Source organism: Cyprinus carpio, chromosome A9 (assembly GCF_018340385.1).
Source record: "Cyprinus carpio isolate SPL01 chromosome A9, ASM1834038v1, whole genome shotgun sequence".
Lineage (NCBI taxonomy): Eukaryota > Metazoa > Chordata > Actinopteri > Cypriniformes > Cyprinidae > Cyprinus > Cyprinus carpio.
In genome coordinates this window covers 10,298,150-10,315,977 of record NC_056580.1, presented here as the reverse complement: position 1 = coordinate 10,315,977, position 17,828 = coordinate 10,298,150, and the positions used below count along the sequence as shown (strand labels likewise).

General features: G+C 37.2%; 1 protein-coding gene across 3 annotated transcripts; it reads left to right on the top strand.

Moving 5' to 3' along the window:
* The first annotated feature begins 1,639 nt into the window (after nt 1-1,639).
* On the top strand, nt 1,640-17,542 carry LOC109070787 (alsin-like). Of its 3 annotated transcripts, XM_042763431.1 has the most exons (28): nt 1,645-2,019; nt 2,219-2,364; nt 3,679-5,007; nt 5,602-5,637; nt 6,193-6,361; nt 6,469-6,565; nt 7,051-7,128; nt 7,240-7,428; nt 8,049-8,220; nt 8,330-8,519; nt 8,606-8,671; nt 8,764-8,926; nt 9,004-9,135; nt 10,111-10,239; nt 10,343-10,366; nt 12,151-12,221; nt 13,097-13,163; nt 13,249-13,448; nt 13,670-13,735; nt 14,276-14,374; nt 14,512-14,679; nt 14,764-14,875; nt 15,018-15,095; nt 15,216-15,343; nt 15,423-15,587; nt 15,804-15,921; nt 16,885-17,042; nt 17,334-17,540. In XM_042763431.1, the coding sequence occupies exons 1-28, from the start codon at nt 1,997-1,999 to the stop codon at nt 17,452-17,454; spliced, it is 4,494 nt and encodes a 1,497-aa protein (XP_042619365.1). In that variant the 5' UTR covers nt 1,645-1,996; the 3' UTR covers nt 17,455-17,540. The 3 variants fall into 3 exon arrangements, with proteins under 3 accessions (XP_042619366.1, XP_042619365.1, XP_042619367.1); XM_042763432.1 differs by lacking the exon at nt 10,343-10,366 and having other exon boundaries at nt 1,640-2,019; nt 17,334-17,542; XM_042763433.1 differs by lacking the exon at nt 5,602-5,637 and having other exon boundaries at nt 1,655-2,019; nt 17,334-17,537.
* Nucleotides 17,543-17,828: the final 286 nt, after the last annotated feature.

Below are 17,828 nucleotides of genomic sequence, written 5' to 3'. Positions count from 1 at the left end.
TTAGCAAGTTACTAGTGTGTTGCTAGCATATTTCTAACATGATTAACATGTTGCTAGCATGATTAACAAATTACTAGTATGTTGTTAGCATGTTTATAGCATGATTAGCATGTTTGCTAGCATGATTATTAAACTATTTTCACAGTTTCCTTATTTTACATGCATCACCAAAGTTACAGAAATGTAAAGAATAGCGTTTTAGATGATTTTCAGAAACATCCACGTTATGCAAATCTTTACAATGAGACTATTTTGACCCTTCATGTTTCTAGCATGTTTAACATTTAGCTACCATGATTAGCATATTTTTAGCTTGATTAGCATGTTGTTAACATGTTTCTGCCATGATTAGCCTGTAGTTACCATGTTGCTAGCATGTTTCTAAAGGGATAAGCATGTTGCTAGCTTGTATCAATTCATGTTTATAGCATGATTAGCAAGTTACTAGTATGTTGCTAGCATGTTTATAGCATGATTAACAAGTTACTAGTGTGTTGCTAGAATGTTTATAGCATGATTAGCAAGTTACTATTATGTTGCTAGCATGTTTATAGCATGATTAGCATGGTGATGGCATGTTTCTGCCATAATTAGCATGTAGCTAACATATTGCTAGCATATTTCTAACATGATTAGCATGTTGCTAGCATTTTTCTAGAATAATTAGCACGTTGATAGGATATTAGTAGTATATCGCTAGCACTATTAACCTTTAGTTAACATGTTGCTAGCATGATTAGCAAGATACAAGTATGTTGCTAGCATGTTTCTAGCATGATTAACATTGGTAGCATGATTAGCAAGCTACTAGTATGTTGCTAGCATGTTTATAGCATAAGCATTTTGCTTGCATGTTTCTACCATGATTAACAAGTTACTAGTATGTTGCTAGCATGTTTATAGCATGATAAGCATGTTGCTTGCATGTTTCTAGCATGATAAGCATGTTGCTTGCATGTTTCTACCATGATTAACAAGTTACTAGTATGTTGCTAGCATGTTTATAGCATGATAAGCATGTTGCTTGCATGTTTCTAGCATGATTAACAAGTTACTAGTATGTTGCTAGCATGTTTATAGCATGATATTCATGTTGCTTGCATGTTTCTAGTATGTTTATAGCATGATAAGCATGTTGCTTGCATGTTTCTAGCATGATTAACAAGTTACTAGTATGTTGCTAGCATGTTTGTAGCATGATAAGCTTGTTGCTTGCATGTTTCTAGCATGTGTATAGCATGATAAACATGTTGCTTGCATGTTTATAGCATGTTTATAGCATGATAAGCATGTTGCTTGCATGTTTCTACCATGATTAACAAGTTACTAGTATGTTGCTAGCATGTTTCTAGCATGATAAGCATGTTGCTTGCATGTTTCTAGCATGTTTATATCATGATAAACATGTTGCTTGCATGTTTATAGCATGATAAGCATGTTGCTTGCATGTTTCTAGCATGATTAACAAGTTACTAGTATGTTGCTAGCATGTTTCTAACGTGATTAACATGTTGCAAGCATGATTATTAAACTATTTTCAGTTTACCTGATTATACATGCATCCCCAAAGTTACAGGAATTTAAATAATAGCGTTAAAGATTTTCAGAAAACATCCGCGTTATGTAACTCTGTACATTGAGACTATTTTGAGCCTCCGCGCTTCCCGTCGTTCCCACAACAAACTTCAAAGTGATTCTACTGACAAGTTGAGTCGCGAGCGTTTCGTAGATGTCAAAAGCGGAGCGCCATTCTCACCTAAGCTACTGCAGGATGTCACGTCTAACTAAAGACGGTGTGCAAAGTTTTGTAAATACGCTCTTGGTGTGACAAGCTGCATTTCGATAAAAAATTAAAATAAAACATCTCGTGAGTGCTTGCAAGCGTGAGTGAGGGCGTGCGTGCGTGTGTCAGTTACTTTCGCTTGTGAAGTCCGTTTAAATAACTACTGGATGCCATTGAGGTGCCGCAGTCACTCCGTCTAAAATGGAGTAAATCATGCTGATGGAGGAACAGAACAGGTGTGTGCTTATTTCTGTTATAATGTGTTACTGTGTAAGTGTTTGCTATCTGTTATTATTTATTCCCTCTCGTCACGTTACAAACCGGCATGCTATTTCCCCGTCCAGATGAACGCAAAATTAATTGTGAAGGATGTTTACGGTCCAGCTTTTGCATCAGTTGTTTATGCACGTTCAAAAGTGAATGTGTTTGTTCCAGCTCTGGAGAAGAGGAGGGCTCTAGAGAGAAAGGTGTGCTCTACAGATGGCAGGGCTATTCCTGCAGGGTGACCCCGGAGAGACTACTGCTGGCCAGGCCAGTGCTTCATGCTGCACTGGGGACTTCACATGGACTTCTGCTGACAGGTCAGATCTCTTGACAATAAAGGAAGCTGTAAATGAAGAGGAAATGACCTCATAACTCAGTCGCTTACAGCTGCAGTCACGAGTTTACAGGCACCTTGCAGAATCTGGAAAATCTGGAATTTTAACATAATAAGAGAGATCATATGTAGTGTTTTTATTTAGATTTTGAAATCCATCTTTTCACAGTGAGGACTGCATCTTCTTCGTTTTTAAAAGCTTATTGGTTCTGCAAGGTGTGTAATTCATACATTATAGGATTAAATTTATCTTTTTTATCATTTAATTTATTCCTCTGAGATACACTTAGATTAGTCAAGTTTTTTTCAGTGACAAATCAGTAATATTTTACATTTTCTGCATGATTTTTTATGTATTCTTTCTTTCTTTTTTGTTGTTGTTGAGAAATAGTTATGTGATAGCTGCGCGCACATTGTGGTGGCAGAAAAACACTGGTAACAAGGGGAGAGAAATGGGTAAAATCAATGGAATAAGAGAAAAAAAAAAAGATTGTTGTGCCTTTGGATGTCAGAATCTGAATGCAACTAATTTTTATAGAATACTGTTGTCAAAGACTCCCTTTTAAGCTAAACGCAGACATTTAAACAACAGACTAAGACTCAAACCTGCTATGATTACCCACTTTTAGAGCATAAATTTGATTTAAACAGTAGGTCTACATAATATTCACAAATCCAGTTCATAGGGGACATATTCTTTTAGCCTACAGTTAAAGCATGAAATAGCTTTTTAAACCTATAACGTTTATCTTGTTTATCTCACAATTATGACTTTTTTCTCACAAATGCAAGTTTATATCTCCTAGTTTGGACTTAATTCGATTTAACTCTACAATAGCGATTTTGTCAATTCTGAGGGGAAAAAAAACCCAGAAGTGCGGGAACCTCATGATTCTGAGCTGAGGGGAAAAAAGAGTTGATTTTTTTAAAAAATCAGAATTGTGAGATATAATTTCAGAATTGCAAGAAAAAAGTACATTTTGAAATATAAACTCAAATTTTTTTTTTTTATTCTTTTATTCCATGGCTTACATAGACTGCTACTTTAAAACTGTCATTTTCTGCCACCAGAAAAAAACATCATCACGTCATCACGTCATCACTGTTTGCAAACACAGAAATTGGTCTATGTGGACAGTGATTAATACTTTTTGGCAGCCACCTTAAAAAAGTTGCACACAGCCATTTATGTTGCATGGTTACAATTAATGCTCTTCTAGAAACTTTCATGAAATGATCTCTTGGATGTGATTGTCTAATTGTCACATGTTGTCACATCAATACGTTCTTCTCTCAGATGGGCATGTGTATAGTTTTGGCGAGCAGCCGTGGAAACGAGTCGAATCTCTGCCTGCTGGCCCTGTTATAGAAAGCGTCCTGAGCGGTCAGCGTGTGATCTCTGTGTCAGCAGGCAGCTATCACTGTTCTGCTCTAACAGAGGATGGCCTCATCCACATGTGGGGGGAGAACTCTCATGGCCAGTGTGGGGTCTCTGGAATGGACCAGGTGTCCAGTCCCACTCCCGTTAGTGTGGTGGATGGCGAGACCCATCCTCCGCAACTGGTCCGAGTCCTGAATGTGGCGTGTGGAGCGCAGCACACTCTGGCCTTGTCAAGGAAGCATGAGGTGTGGGCCTGGGGTAGTGGCTGCCAGCTGGGACTAGTCACCAGCGTATTCCCGGTATGGAAACCCCAGAAAGTGGAGCATCTTGTGGGAAGATATGTGGATCAGATCGCTTGTGGTGGGTTTCACAGCCTGGCTCTGGTTCAGATTCTTGCTCCCCCAGAGGACAGTCAGCAAGCTCGGGATAGATGTGGGCAGTGTAAGCAGAGCCTTTTCACCATGACTGACAAGGATGACCATGTTATTATCTCTGATGAGCATTACTGCCCACTTGGAGTGGAACTGAATGATTCTAAAGAAGGCCGACGGTCAGGACAGAGTTCTCCAGCTCAGACACCACAAAGCAAAAACTCCTCACCCCACTTCGAAGTATCCCCGTTGTCCTCGAAGAACATCTGCGAAGGTTCTTCAGTCGGATCTCAGAAAAATACAAGAAGCCAGGAAGCTCAGCCAGACCCTTCTTTAACTGAGACTGGACATGCAAGTCATCGACAAACCAAAAGCACTCCCTACCCTGATGAGCAAGCTCTGCAAGACTACCTCAAAAGAATTTCAGACCAGACCTTCGCTGAGCAGGCCGAGGCCCCCTCTTTGGGAGGTTCCCATCCTCCGAGCCATCAGTCGTCACTTACATGTCCTTTCCGATCAGACCAAAGCGATGAGCTTACACTACGTCCCTCTTCACCAGCACTGAGTGGAACTGATAGTATCACAGCTTCTAGCAGACAACGCTGTGCATCAAATACTACCACAGACCGGAAACACAGCACTTCTGACGATTCTTCACAGCACTCAAGTGTGGATGGAGGCATTTGCATCAGTGACCTTGTGATTAGCAATGGATGTTTATTTGAGTCCTGTGAGGACGGAGTGGGGCCCACTGGAATGGACTTCTGTCCAGGAGATCCTCTTCAAGGCAAGAAGAGCACCAGTCTGACAGACATCACTTTAGAGGACACTGAAGCACATAATCGCAGAGGGTCTTTACCTGGCTTCTCTCCAGGTATTGTGAACCTCAAATTTTATTTGAAAAATGTTTATAAAATGATACATCAGGAGCTTTAACATTCAGGGCTCAACAGTAAGTTTTTTTTTTCTTCTCTAGTTTAGATTTTTAGCTGCCCAGCCAATATTTTCAATTTTCACTTTTTTTAAAACTATTTTTAGTGAAGTATTTTTTTAAGTATTAATTCCCTAAATTCATAAAGAATATTTTGAAAACAAAGGCATACCATCTAGAATATTACTAAATGTACTTTGTCCTTGCTGCCTATCTTGACCAGGACTCCCTGGTAGAAGAGATATTGTATCTCAATGGGACCTTCCTGGTTAAATAAGTAAATAAATAAATAATGGTTGTAGTTTTTAATACATTTTTACAGTACTCTGTAATTTTAGCAATTTTTGGAAAAACCTTATCTATGTTATCCAGCTGGATATCAATATATTGGTGAGACGTTAGATGAATCTACACAAAACAGTGTAGAAATGCACCACATGCAGAAAAATAAAAAAATAAATAAAATTTGCAATAAAAATGTAAAGATGATTGTAATTGTTTCAGTAGCAATGCAGCACATTTTTTTTTTTTCATCAGCTGGATTTAGCTGGCCATCCACATTGTTGAGCCATGGTAAGAACGTTGTAAAGCATGACCTACCAAATACTACTTACTTTATCTTGGTACTTGATAATACTAATTTATCTTGGTAACCCCCTTTCATGCAAAACACTTTCGCTCGCAGAAGAAATGAATCATGGATGACTGCACACAGGGTATTTCTACAATGGCATTGGTTACCGAAAGCTTTTTTTTTTTTTTTTTTTTTTTCATCCATATTGGTCTTATTGATCTTTATTGATGTCTTGTTGGACAGCAAGACACGTTTAATTTATAGTTCACCCAAAATTAAAAATTCTGTCATTTACTCATGTTGTTCAAAACCTGTATGACTGACTTTTTTCTGTGGTTTTTGAAAAGTGTTTTTTTTTGTCTTTTCAATGAAAGTTAAAGGTCATCAAAACTTCTTCAAAATATCTTTAGGTTTGGAAACGACTTGTGAGTGAGTAGATGATTACAGAATTATCATTTTGGAGTGAACTATCCCTTTTAAAACTACAGTTGTAGAAATTTGACTCATTTGGTCATATGCATGAGGAACATTTTTAATATGCTGTTGAATTTCAGTGTCACCGTCTGGCAGTCATCGAATCAACCATTTAAGAGCTGCAGTGGGTGCCGTGACTACTACTTCTACCTCAGAATCCAGAAATCTCCTTCCTTCCCTCTACACTGAGGTGTGGAGTTGGGGGAGGGGCCAGGAAGGTCAGCTAGGTCATGGAGACTATTTGCCCAGGTACAACAGAGCCCTCATAAACAAATAAGTGTTATGTCAATGTTTAACTGTTCATGTCCTTGACCACTGTGCATGACTGGAAAAATATTTTGGTTTTATCCTTACAGGTTACAGCCTCTCTGCATCAAGAGCTTAAGTAAAAAGGAAGTTGTCAAGATCACTGCTGGAGCAAATCACTCCTTGGCACTGACGGCTCAATGTCAGGTAGGGAGGGACTTCAAAATATTTCTCCATTTGATTATAGGCTGCAACAGTGACTGCAAAATTCTTCAGTTAAGACTTATAGGCCTGAACTGATTCACAGCAAAAATATACATACAAATATAAAAAAAAGACTCAAAGCACAAGACTGTATATCTATGAGGAAATTATCCAGTAAAGCCTTGCAAATGATGTAACGGCAGCCTGGGTCTCATTTCTTTAATTGTAATATATTATTTTCTTATCAGAAAACTGTGTTATTGCATTTGAATGGGATTTTTTGCTTTATTAAAACTTTAGGTTGGACAATGATGTTGATTGAACACCTTGTAGCTTATGTTAGGTCACTGTTCAAACAGTGTTATTTTAGTTTTATTTATATACTTTTTTTATTACATTGTTATTACAAATCTGGATCCCAAAATGGTCTGTTCTCTTCTGTCATCTCTTTCTCATAACAGTAAGTGTGTATTTCTTGTCTCTCACAGGTTTATTCCTGGGGAAGTGACAAATTTGGACAGCTGGGTCGTATGAATGCTCCCAGCACAGTTCCCAATCTCACCATGGTATACCTCCTATAATATTTTTATGATATGCAATCACCTTTTCTGCAGACCTTCCCTTTTAATGAATGCAGTTCCCTGGATAAAAATGAATGTGCTTTTGTGTGACAATAGATTTCTGAGGGTATCCGTGTGTGGGACGTGGCAGCAGGACAAACGCACACTTTGCTGCTGGCTGATGGAGACTGTTATCAGCCCATACTGTACTACAGCGGAGAGCAGGTGCTGGAGAGCACTGACAATGATAATCCCCTCTCCAGGACCTACACCCAGACGCCCACCCTTCTGCCCTTCTGCATGAATGTTCGTACAGACCGTTATGAAAGTTTATTCTGTTGATACAGTTATTTTTTTTTACTGTGTATAGGCTGTTTTGTAAAATAACATCCACATTTATTAATTTTACACAATAAACTCATAAATTAGCTGATGCCATCCTTCCTCACTGAAGATTGTTATACACGGAGTACATCATTACAGTACATACCAAAAAATTAGTAACAAAGAAAAAGGTGGAAAAAAAAAATAATAATCAAAATAGACATTCCAAATAAAAGATATCTAAAAAATAAACTGAGATTTATTATATAACTTTTAGGTTTATTTTTGTTGATAAATCTGAAAGAAAATAGAAATATTAGATTTGTAGATTTGAAAAATTAGAAATGTTGAAGTACTAAAAATTACTAAATTAAATAAAACGAATGCTTAAACTGAAATAAAAACTAAAAAGTATTATAAAAAGTTATAGAAGTTTATAGATATTTTTTTAAAAACAAAATCTAATAAAAATGACAAAAGCATAAAAATACTGCAAATTAAGGTAAAAATTAAAATGAAAAGAAAATATAAAAAAATTATTGTGATTTACTGTTTTATGTAAAGCAGCAATTTACTATAAATTGGCTGTGTCCTTTGTTTAGATCGGCTATGTGAGCAAAGTGTTTGGGGGAGGACTGAATTGTTTGGCCTTGGCTGATCAGAACGCGATGGGTTTCATAGCTACAATCCATGAACTCGCTTCGGCAGAGAGGAAATTCTACTGCACCCTCAGTAAGGTGAAGAGCGGAATCCTGAGCCCCCTGCTAGCTCGCAGTATGTAACAGATTGATTTACTCATTGTACATTTTGGATTGTTTGGATAATGGATTGTCATTGGGTTTAATAATTTAATATTGATTGTATCTGCTCTGCCATAATGTAGCGAGTTTGGCCTTGTCTCTGGGTCCGTCCTCCATGTTGCTGTTTCAAGAGATGGCTGGTAGTTTCAGCAAGCTTTGCCATCTGATGGGACAGCACTCAGTATCCCTCACCAACTTCCTGCAGCGAGGCAAAGTGATCAAAACACTGGTCTTGATCAAGAACACAGACATTTTCATGGACACATATAAAGAGTAAGTACTATGCAAATTCAAATAGAATATCATCCTTTATATTTTCCAATCTCTTTGATAACACCAGGGATGATGGTTATCCTCAGGTACTGCGATCCAGTGGGAAACTTTCTTGTTATGGGAGGATTCCAGTCATTGCTGAAGCCCTCACAGTGCGTTGTCATAATCATTAATATATTATCTCCAGGCATCATAATAATATATGCAAATAATAAATTTGCTCATGCATGATCTGTTTCTTCAGAGAATGCTTTGGGAAGAAACTGGAGCTGATACAGACTCTGCTAGAGTCCAAGGAGAAGAACACATTGCCCTATGATCTGTTAGTCAACTTGTTTTATATGCCTTTGCAGCACCTGCATGGGTATAACAGATTACTTCTGAAACTAGCCCACTGCTTTGAAGTGGTAAGAATCTCATTATGCTCTTTAAAGGAATTAAAGTGGCTTAAAAATACATGACACAATCTTTTATTGTGTCTCAGAGCACTGAGGAATATGAATGGATTCAGAATGGCTGCTCCAAATATGAAGATTTAGCTCGCCTTGTTAGCAAGCAGAGAAGAGATGCTGAGGCCACTTTCAGTTTCTGGAAGAACTTCAAAGGAAAGAATTCGGTATGGTGCAGAATTTGAACTTTTGTTTCAGTCACTTAATTCTAAGGCAGATAGTTGCAGTCCTGGCTTCTGATGATAGTACCTGCCTGACAGGTCACTGTACAGCTCCCATAGACATTGTTTTTGTTGTATAGCAACAGTCTTATATATCAAAGACTATGTGCATTGCCGTTCAGAAGGTTTGGGTTTGTAATATTTTTAATTTTTCATTTGAATGTATTTTAAAAGTTGTTCCTGTATTTCCAAAGCTGAATTTTCAGCAGCTATTACTCCAGTCTTGAGTGTCACATGATCATTTGTTGCTCAAAAAAACATTAAAAGAATTCTTCTGTGAATAAAAATTGAGCAAACACACAAAGCATATGAAATATTGACAGCTGATGCTTTAAACATTCACATAAATACATTCACATAAATAAAACACAGTTTAAATGCTCTGAGAAATATAGCAAGTGTGAAAACACCCTCATGAGTGAGCGAGTGAGTGTGAAGAGTACTTGCATTGTACATTTGAGCGGTAACAATCTATTAATATCCAAACTAGAAGCAAATCAGATTGACTTTTCCTTTATACTACATATGTTGTCTTTACTAAGCAACAGTTTCTGGGTCAATCTTAGAATTGTTTTAATTAACAAAGAAGAAATTTTGGCCTGCTGTAGTGGTTGACGCATAATGCAAAATAATTTGCCACCATGAACATGCGCCAGGGTCTGGCTGGTGTTAATTTCCCACAATGGCAGCAGCACTTGTGGCTGTACAGTATATTAGTTCCACTGTATAATGTGGTTAAGTTGCCCTAGTTACTATTTCCTTTAATGAAGTTGAATTGCTCAGCATGCTGCAAAACTAAACAGTGTCAGATATGACCACATAAGTTTTAGATACAATTCTGTTTGGTTTATGTGGAAACCTGTGTGTGGCCGAATAGATGTGATGTGTACATGTGATGTGTCTGCTGTTTCTCTTTCTCAGGATTCCCTGCGTAAGCCGTCTCGTCGTCTGGTTTGTGAAAGCAATAATAAAGCTCTAGCATTACAGAACGCTGGAAGATTCTCTGCCAGCTGGTTCATCCTCTTCAATGATGTGCTGGCTCATGCTCAGGTTAATTCATTTTAACAAAATTTTACCACCCTGTTAGTTTCATTACACTCTTTTTTTTTCATTTTATTCATGTTCTTTTTTTTTATTGTCTTCATTCATTCAGGGCACTATTCCCTCAAAGAAGCTTGTGAGTATTGTGTGTTTCAGTTCCTGCCTACACAGAATCATTGTGTAATTTAAGACTTGAGTCATTGAAAAAGCCTAAAAACAAAAAGCCTGTATGAGGCCTGAAATATCCACATGGAAATTGTTGTCCGATGGAAGTTTCCCAAGCTAAGGCCTTTTTGTTTCTCCCTTCTGAATCATCAGCTGGCTTCTTTTGCAGTTTTTTTTTTTTTTTTGGCTTCTAACTGAAGTTCATTATTCTGCTGAGGAAAGATGCATGTAGAGTCAATCTTATGTTGTAATCAGGTTTACAGAAAGAATGGGCAACAAAGATGATAGTGTGAATAAAAACCTTGCTTTAATGTGTAATCTTTATGTACTAAATATTTTGTGCCCAACCTAAAACTTGTTTAAAACCGATTAGCGTGTAGAAGACATGGCCTGGCAGATAGTGTGCCAACGTGAGTTCAAGTCTAGCTTGTGTCATTTGCAGCAAATTCTTCCTGTCATTATTAGCCAGCATTGTTATTGTACATTTAATTGAAATAAAGCTTAAATAAAATACAAATGTTACAAATGCTTTGGCAGGTAACTGAAATAATGTAATAAAAAAATATAAAATATATATTTATAAAAATTTACTAAAGCTAATATAAATATAAAGCTACTGTATAGAGAAATATAAAAATTAGAATGAAAAATGAAAACATAAAGATAAAAGCTAGTTCAAAATTTTAATAAATGCTATAATGGTACATTTACTAATGATACTAGTATTACATCTTTAAAATGTCAGAAAAACAGAAATGGAATCAAAATAGTTAGGGCAACTGGTTTTAAACAACTGGCTTTTAATTTTTAACACTGAAGCTCCGTTTAAACTTTACAATTATATCAAATTATTGTTTTCATGTGTGTGAGTGTGTGTGATCCAGGTATACCAAAAGTCTCCACAGCAGAACATGCGATTTTATGTTGTGGTTTCAAAATGAGAAAATAGTTATTAAAATCATACTAAATAATGTTTTGTTTTTGTAAAAAAAAGTGCACGTTTTCTGTAAGTGTTAGGTTTAGGGGTAGGGTTAGTGGATAGAAAATATAGCATTTGTACCACGTAAAAATCATTATGCCTGGAGAGTCGTCCAAAAACAAAAAAACCCAATGTGCGTGTGTGCTTGTTTGTCAAGTATGCTGGCATATTGCCTCATATTGCTTTGTGGTTTTTGAAACTTGAACTGTGTATGCTCTGCTGTATTCTCTGCATGCTCGGTTGGTTTTTTCTTTGGTCTATTTTGCAAGTGGTTTGAAAATACAATTTAAACATTTAAAAGTTTCAATTCCTCCCTTGTCTGCACAAGCTTTTAATAACAGTTTTCACAATGTCTAACTGGTCACACACCTCAGAGGGGCACTATTTCACCTATACTATCATATCATGTCATAACACATAGCATACCATATCACATCTTTCTAACTGTTGATTTATGCATCAGTTGTAGTAATATGTTTGGGTGTGGGGTGTGGATTCCCTTGTTCAAGAGAGCATATCATATTTCTTATGTAGGTACATGGGTGTGTGTGAAGCTCCTTGAGGAACTGACAGTGTTTAATATGGCTAATGTGTTTTTTTTTCTTTCAGGCAAACCTGTTTTATTCATAAATTAGACGTATTTGCTGTTTAAATGTTATTTTTAGGAATCTGCAGCAGCAGAGCGAAGGCTTTAGTTTTATTCCCTTCTTAATGTACTGTAGATGAGAGAGTGGTTTGCTTATTTGTAACTGATTAAATTCTCTCTGTTTCTACAGTTCTCATCTCATTATGTCTATCCACTTGCTACACTGTGGGTGGAGCCCATCTCAGATAAAAATGTGGGCCAGTAAGTTACTCATCTCAACATTAAAGTTTAGTTTAGCACATGACATTTCATTAATTGTTAAATGGTCTGGAATGGTCTTGCACTTGCTGTATGGAAGTTTTAAGGACACTATTTTGTGCCTATACAAAAAAAAAAAAAAATCAATCCCAATAAAGCAGGGCTGGCCAACTTCGGTCCTGGAGGGCTACTGTCCTGCAGAGTTTAGCTCCGACCCTAATCAAACACACCTGCCTGTAGCCTCCTAGTGATCTTGAAGACATTGGCTGCATCCGAAAACGTAGGCAGCTGCCTCCCTGCCGTATCAGGCAATGACTTTGCAGGTTTTTTAGGCACCTAATGAAACTGATTTTGGACAGGTTTCTGAGGCAGAGTAACGGTTTAATGATCTACAGCAAAATATAGAGGGCTTTAGTGATAACTAATTGGATATTTCATTACTGCAACATTGATTTCTCACTAGAAATTACATAAAAAGTGGAAAAAGTTGATCAAAAACTCTGACCACCGACCACAACTTTCAGACGCCATCTTTATTTTTTTGGCTTAACTGTCACAGAATGGAATGCACAGGATTGTGGGATATCAAAGGCAGCAAAGGATACATCTATGCTGCCTTCAAAAATCGGCCAGATGAAGGCATCTCATGAGACAGGAACTGAAGCTAACATTGAAGTCGGACGTGCCTTGATACTACCTTGGAATGCATCCTCTGAAGGCAGCATTTTTTAGTTGTCGGATTCAGCCACTGATTAGCTTGTTCAGGTGTGTTTGATTAGGGTTGGAGCTAAACTCTGCAGGACCGAAGTTGCCCAGCCCTGCCATAAAACAACAAATTAAATTTCTGCCCCAGTTTAATCTATGACTGTCATTACTAGACATGGCCTTAAACTGACCACACCTGAAGATAGCTTTGTTGTTCTGGCAACGTCCCCTTTGGAAAAGGTAATGCACTGATGCAGTCAGAGTTTGATTGAGACGTTTTTCTGCTTGGCATTATTAATTCTGCCGCACACTGGCTTTCTGGTAGGGGAAGTGGCTGAGAGCCATTAACCAGGCCATTGAAGGCGTGCTTGCTGTAGGCCTGAATGGGAGGATACGTGTGTCTAGAAGCAGCCAGAAAGGTGAACCTCCTGTGTCACGTACTTCCACCTACACTTTCAGCAAAGAGGGTCGACTCAAAGATGCCACGTACGAGGGCCGCTGGCTGTCAGGCAAACTTCACGGCAAGTGAGTGCATGCCCATAATGACTGTTTGTTTTCACACTCTATACAATACAAAACATTCTTTCAAATATTTCTCTCAATCACATAAGCAGGGCTGTCATGCCTTTATGTTTTTTGAGTGAACACCAGTGGTAGTACTGCCTAACTTGCCAAAATCATTTTTCTTTGAATCCACTGTGGTGCATATTGAATTAATGTTGTTCTGTTGTCCTTTCTTTAAACAGAGGGACCCTGAAGTGGCCAGATGGGACAGTTTACTGTGGGACATTCAAGAACGGGTTGGAGGATGGGTCAGTATGCACAGTTTTAGATGAACATACCTCTGCTTGCTGATTCTTTGTCATATACACTACAATTTTTTTGTTGTTGTTGCAAGAATTAAATTGTGTCAAATAAAGGCATTTATAATGTTTATAAAGATTTCTGTCTTAAATACTGTTCTTTTGATCTTTCTCTTCATTGTAGTATCCTGAAAAAAAAGAAAAATTGTAGTTTTCACAAAAATATAAAGCAGCACAACTGTTTTCATCATTGGTAATAATAAAAAATATCTCTGAGCACCAAATCAACAAATTAGAATGATCAGGTGACACTGAAGACTGGAGTAATGGAGTAATGGGATTAAAGTTATTTTTTAATTTTTATAGTTTTTGGTAACAGTTTTTTAAAATTGTGATAATATTTCACAAAATGACAGTGTTCACTGTATTTTGTTAAAATAAATGCAGCCTTTAGGAACATGAGACTTTTTTCAAAAACATCACAAATCTAACCAACCCCAGATGTACTATATATGTTTTTTATACTCACCATTTCTCTTCTTTTTGTAGATTTGGAGATTTTATGATGCCCAACACGACCTTCAACAAGTTTGAGCGTTACCAAGGTCACTGGAAGGAGGGGAAAATACATGGCTTTGGCAAATTTTGGTAATAATAGTTATGTAAATGTGTGTATTAAAAAGCTCTTTGAAACATTATCAGTTAATGGGGGACCCTGAACATCTTAAATTGGTAGAATTGCCATTCAGTACCTTACCCATGGCCTGACTGTTGTGTCTTTGCAGGTATGCTTCAGGTGAGGTATACGAGGGCTCATTCAGGGACAACATGCGTCATGGTCACGGTATGTTACGGAGTGGAAAGTTGGCCTCTCCTTCCTCCAGTAGTGTGTTTGTGGGCCAGTGGGTTCAAGGGAAGAGAACAGGCTATGGGGTGTGCGATGACTTCAGCAGGTATGTACATTGTACTTACCAAATTTGAGATTTTAAATATCCTCCTGCATAAACAACTCATTAATTTCTTTTCATATTTCCCAGAGGAGAGAAATACATTGGAATGTGGCTTGATGATCAGCGTCATGGAGATGGAGTCGTAATCACTCAGTTTGGATTGTATTATGAAGGAAACTTCTGTAATAACAAGATGATGGTCAGTTGAGATGTTATTATATGCCTGCATTGAAGTGCCTGCAATTTGCTTATATTATATATACACTTATTTAGCTGTTTGGGCACTAGATACAGTGTGTACTATTATTTGAGCAACTTGCGATGACTTTTGTCTAATGTAGGGCAATGGGACTCTTCTCTGTGATGATGACACTGTCTTTGAGGGCGAGTTTTCAGAAGACTGGACTCTGTGTGGAAAGGTGTCTTTGAAATAATGTGACCGTTTCCAGTCACAGTAAATTTGTAGAAACCATATTTGTGATTTGTGCATCTTAATGCCTCTGTGTATTTGAATCTCCTGTGGTTTTATGGATGTGAAGGGCGTTCTGTTCATGCCTAATGGTGACTCTTTGGATGGGGTCTTTGACGGTCACTGGGGAGCTGGTCTGAGAGTGGCTGGAACATTTACAAAACCCTTTGAAGCTTTGAGGAGAGAAAGAAAGATTCCGTAAGTGTGTCATGAATAATGCTTTGGCCTACTGTATATTTATAAGTGTTTTTAAATCTGTGTTTGTTTGTGTGTGTAGTGTGGCTGGTCAACACGCAGTGCCTGCAGAAGAAAAGTGGAAGGCAGTGTTTGATGAGTGCTGGAGCCGATTAGGCTGTGAAACCCCTGGTGAAGGAGTGCATGAGAAAGCCTGGGAGAACATCGCCATCGCCCTCACTGCCAGACGCAGGCAACCGAGAGATCGGTATGTACACACACACACACACACACAAGAATGAGCAAGCAAAGGTGTGATCACTCTAGGCTTGTAACATACAAAATGCTTCATACTCTGCAACATATAGTTAAAGTGGTTAATGAGTTCTTGGTACACAGAAGACAAAACTTCTTTGTTTATATGCACGTGAATGTAAGTGAACAGAGCAAGAAAAAGTCATCAGTGACGTATGTTTGTCTATAGTCCAAAGGAGCCGAGCCGATCTCAGACTAAGATGCTGGAGAGTCTTGAGGTGATTCCTCATCATGTGGGCCCTGTTACTGCAGACTCCTACAACAACATCCGGCGGTATCTCATGAAGGTGAGACTTCCAAAGTCTTATTAACAACAAGTCTGCACAGCTGTACAGATGACTCAAACACTTGGGTCACAATAAAGTGGCATCTGCAAACACATGTTGCTAGAGTTTTTATATATATATATATATATATATATATATATATATATATATATATAGATATATATATATATATATATATATATATATATATATATATATAGATCACAGGTGTCTTAACACAGTAACCACAGGTGGACATGATCCACTAACATCTGACAACCATAAAATGTCTCTTTAAAATAGTTTTTGTCTTGATTTTGATGTTGTAAAATGTGTACTATTTTTCTTTAAAATAAATGCTATTTGGTTTAATGATTTCTTACGTAATGTAATTATAGTACGTATTTTTTTTTTTTTTTTTTTTACAAATCGGTACCATTGGTTAATGTCTTTGAAAGAAGCCTCTTATGCTCATCAAATAAAAACCATAATACTGTGATATTTTGCAGGTTAAAGTAATTCTTAATTATTATTACATTTTTAAATGTAATTTATTCCTATAATGGGAAAGCTGTATTTTCAGCATCATTGTTCCAGTCTTCAGTGTCACATGATCCTTCAGAAATCACTCTAATATGTTTATTTTATTGTGGTTTATTTGTATATTTTGTATTATTTTTTTATACTTCAGTTAATATTTTTGTGGAAACTGCAATATGGTTTTTTTTTTCGGTAAAGTTTAATGAATAGATAGTTAAAAAATATATTTTAAATAGTATATTTGAAATCTTTTGTAACATTATAAATGTCTTTATTGTCACTTTTGATCAATTAATGCATCCTTGCTGAATAAAAATATTAATTTCTAAACAAAAAAGAAAAAAAAACCTGACACCCAAAGCTTTTGAATAGTAGTGTAGATTCATACTTTTTTAAATGTCTTGCTACTTTTTTGGGGGGCGGGGGTGTAATGACTCTCTTTAGGCTTGTGATACCCCACTTCACCCACTGGGCTGGCTGCTGGAGACCCTTGTGACTGTGTACAGGATGACCTATGTTGGTGTGGGTTCCAATAGACGCCTCCTACAGCAGGCAGTGGAGGAGATCCAGTCGTACCTAACACACATATTTCAAATAGTCAGGTAGTCATAGTTCAGGCTTTTCTGTGATTGCTTCTTTTTGAGTTACCAGAAACCCTAGTGCTTTAAAAGCCAGCAGAGCATTTTGCAAAGCTCATAGGAAGCATTTTACTCATTGTGAAGGTTCTGTTTTTCTATTAGCTCTCCTACTTCATTACTTAATGAACTCGGCTAAATGTAATAATGAGGCATACTGTTAATTTCATTACAATCCCAGAGACCACTGCATATTACTTGATTTTCCTTTTAAGGCCGTTGTTTTTCAGATATTTGTGTTACAAATATTTGCCACAGGTTTCTGTTTCCTGGTCTCCCTGAGGACGGAGGTTTTATTCTGGATTCCTCCAGTTCCTCAGATGAGGGCACAGACCCTCTTAACAGTAGTACACACTTAGAAACTCCGCAGCAGGGGTAAGACAGCATCAGTATGACCGAACTACTGTTTTGTTATTTCAGATTTTTGCTGCATTACATTAAGTTGCATTTACTTATATTGATCTGTCTACCTATCATTATTTGTATGTGTATAGACAGATCTAACAGAACATAGTAAAAAAAAATGTGTATATTCCAGTCTTCATTGTCACATGATGCTTCAGAAATCATTCTAATATGCTGATTTGCTCCTTAAGAAACATCAGAATTGAAACCGTTTTGCTGCTTAATATTTTTGTGGAAACCATGATGCATTTTTTTCTGGATTTTTGATGGATAGAAAGTTCAAAAGAACAGCATTTATTTGCAATAAAAATATTTAGTAACATTGTGCATGTCTTTACTGTGACTTTT

Coding starts and splice junctions, on each gene's coding strand:
- LOC109070787 (XM_042763431.1), top strand. CDS start 1,997: ATGCTGATGGAGGAACAGAACAG. Junction 5,638..6,192: donor ATCCACATTGTTGAGCCATG/GTAAGAACGTTG, acceptor GTTGAATTTCAG/TGTCACCGTCTGGCAGTCAT. Junction 8,672..8,763: donor TCATTGCTGAAGCCCTCACA/GTGCGTTGTCAT, acceptor CTGTTTCTTCAG/AGAATGCTTTGGGAAGAAAC.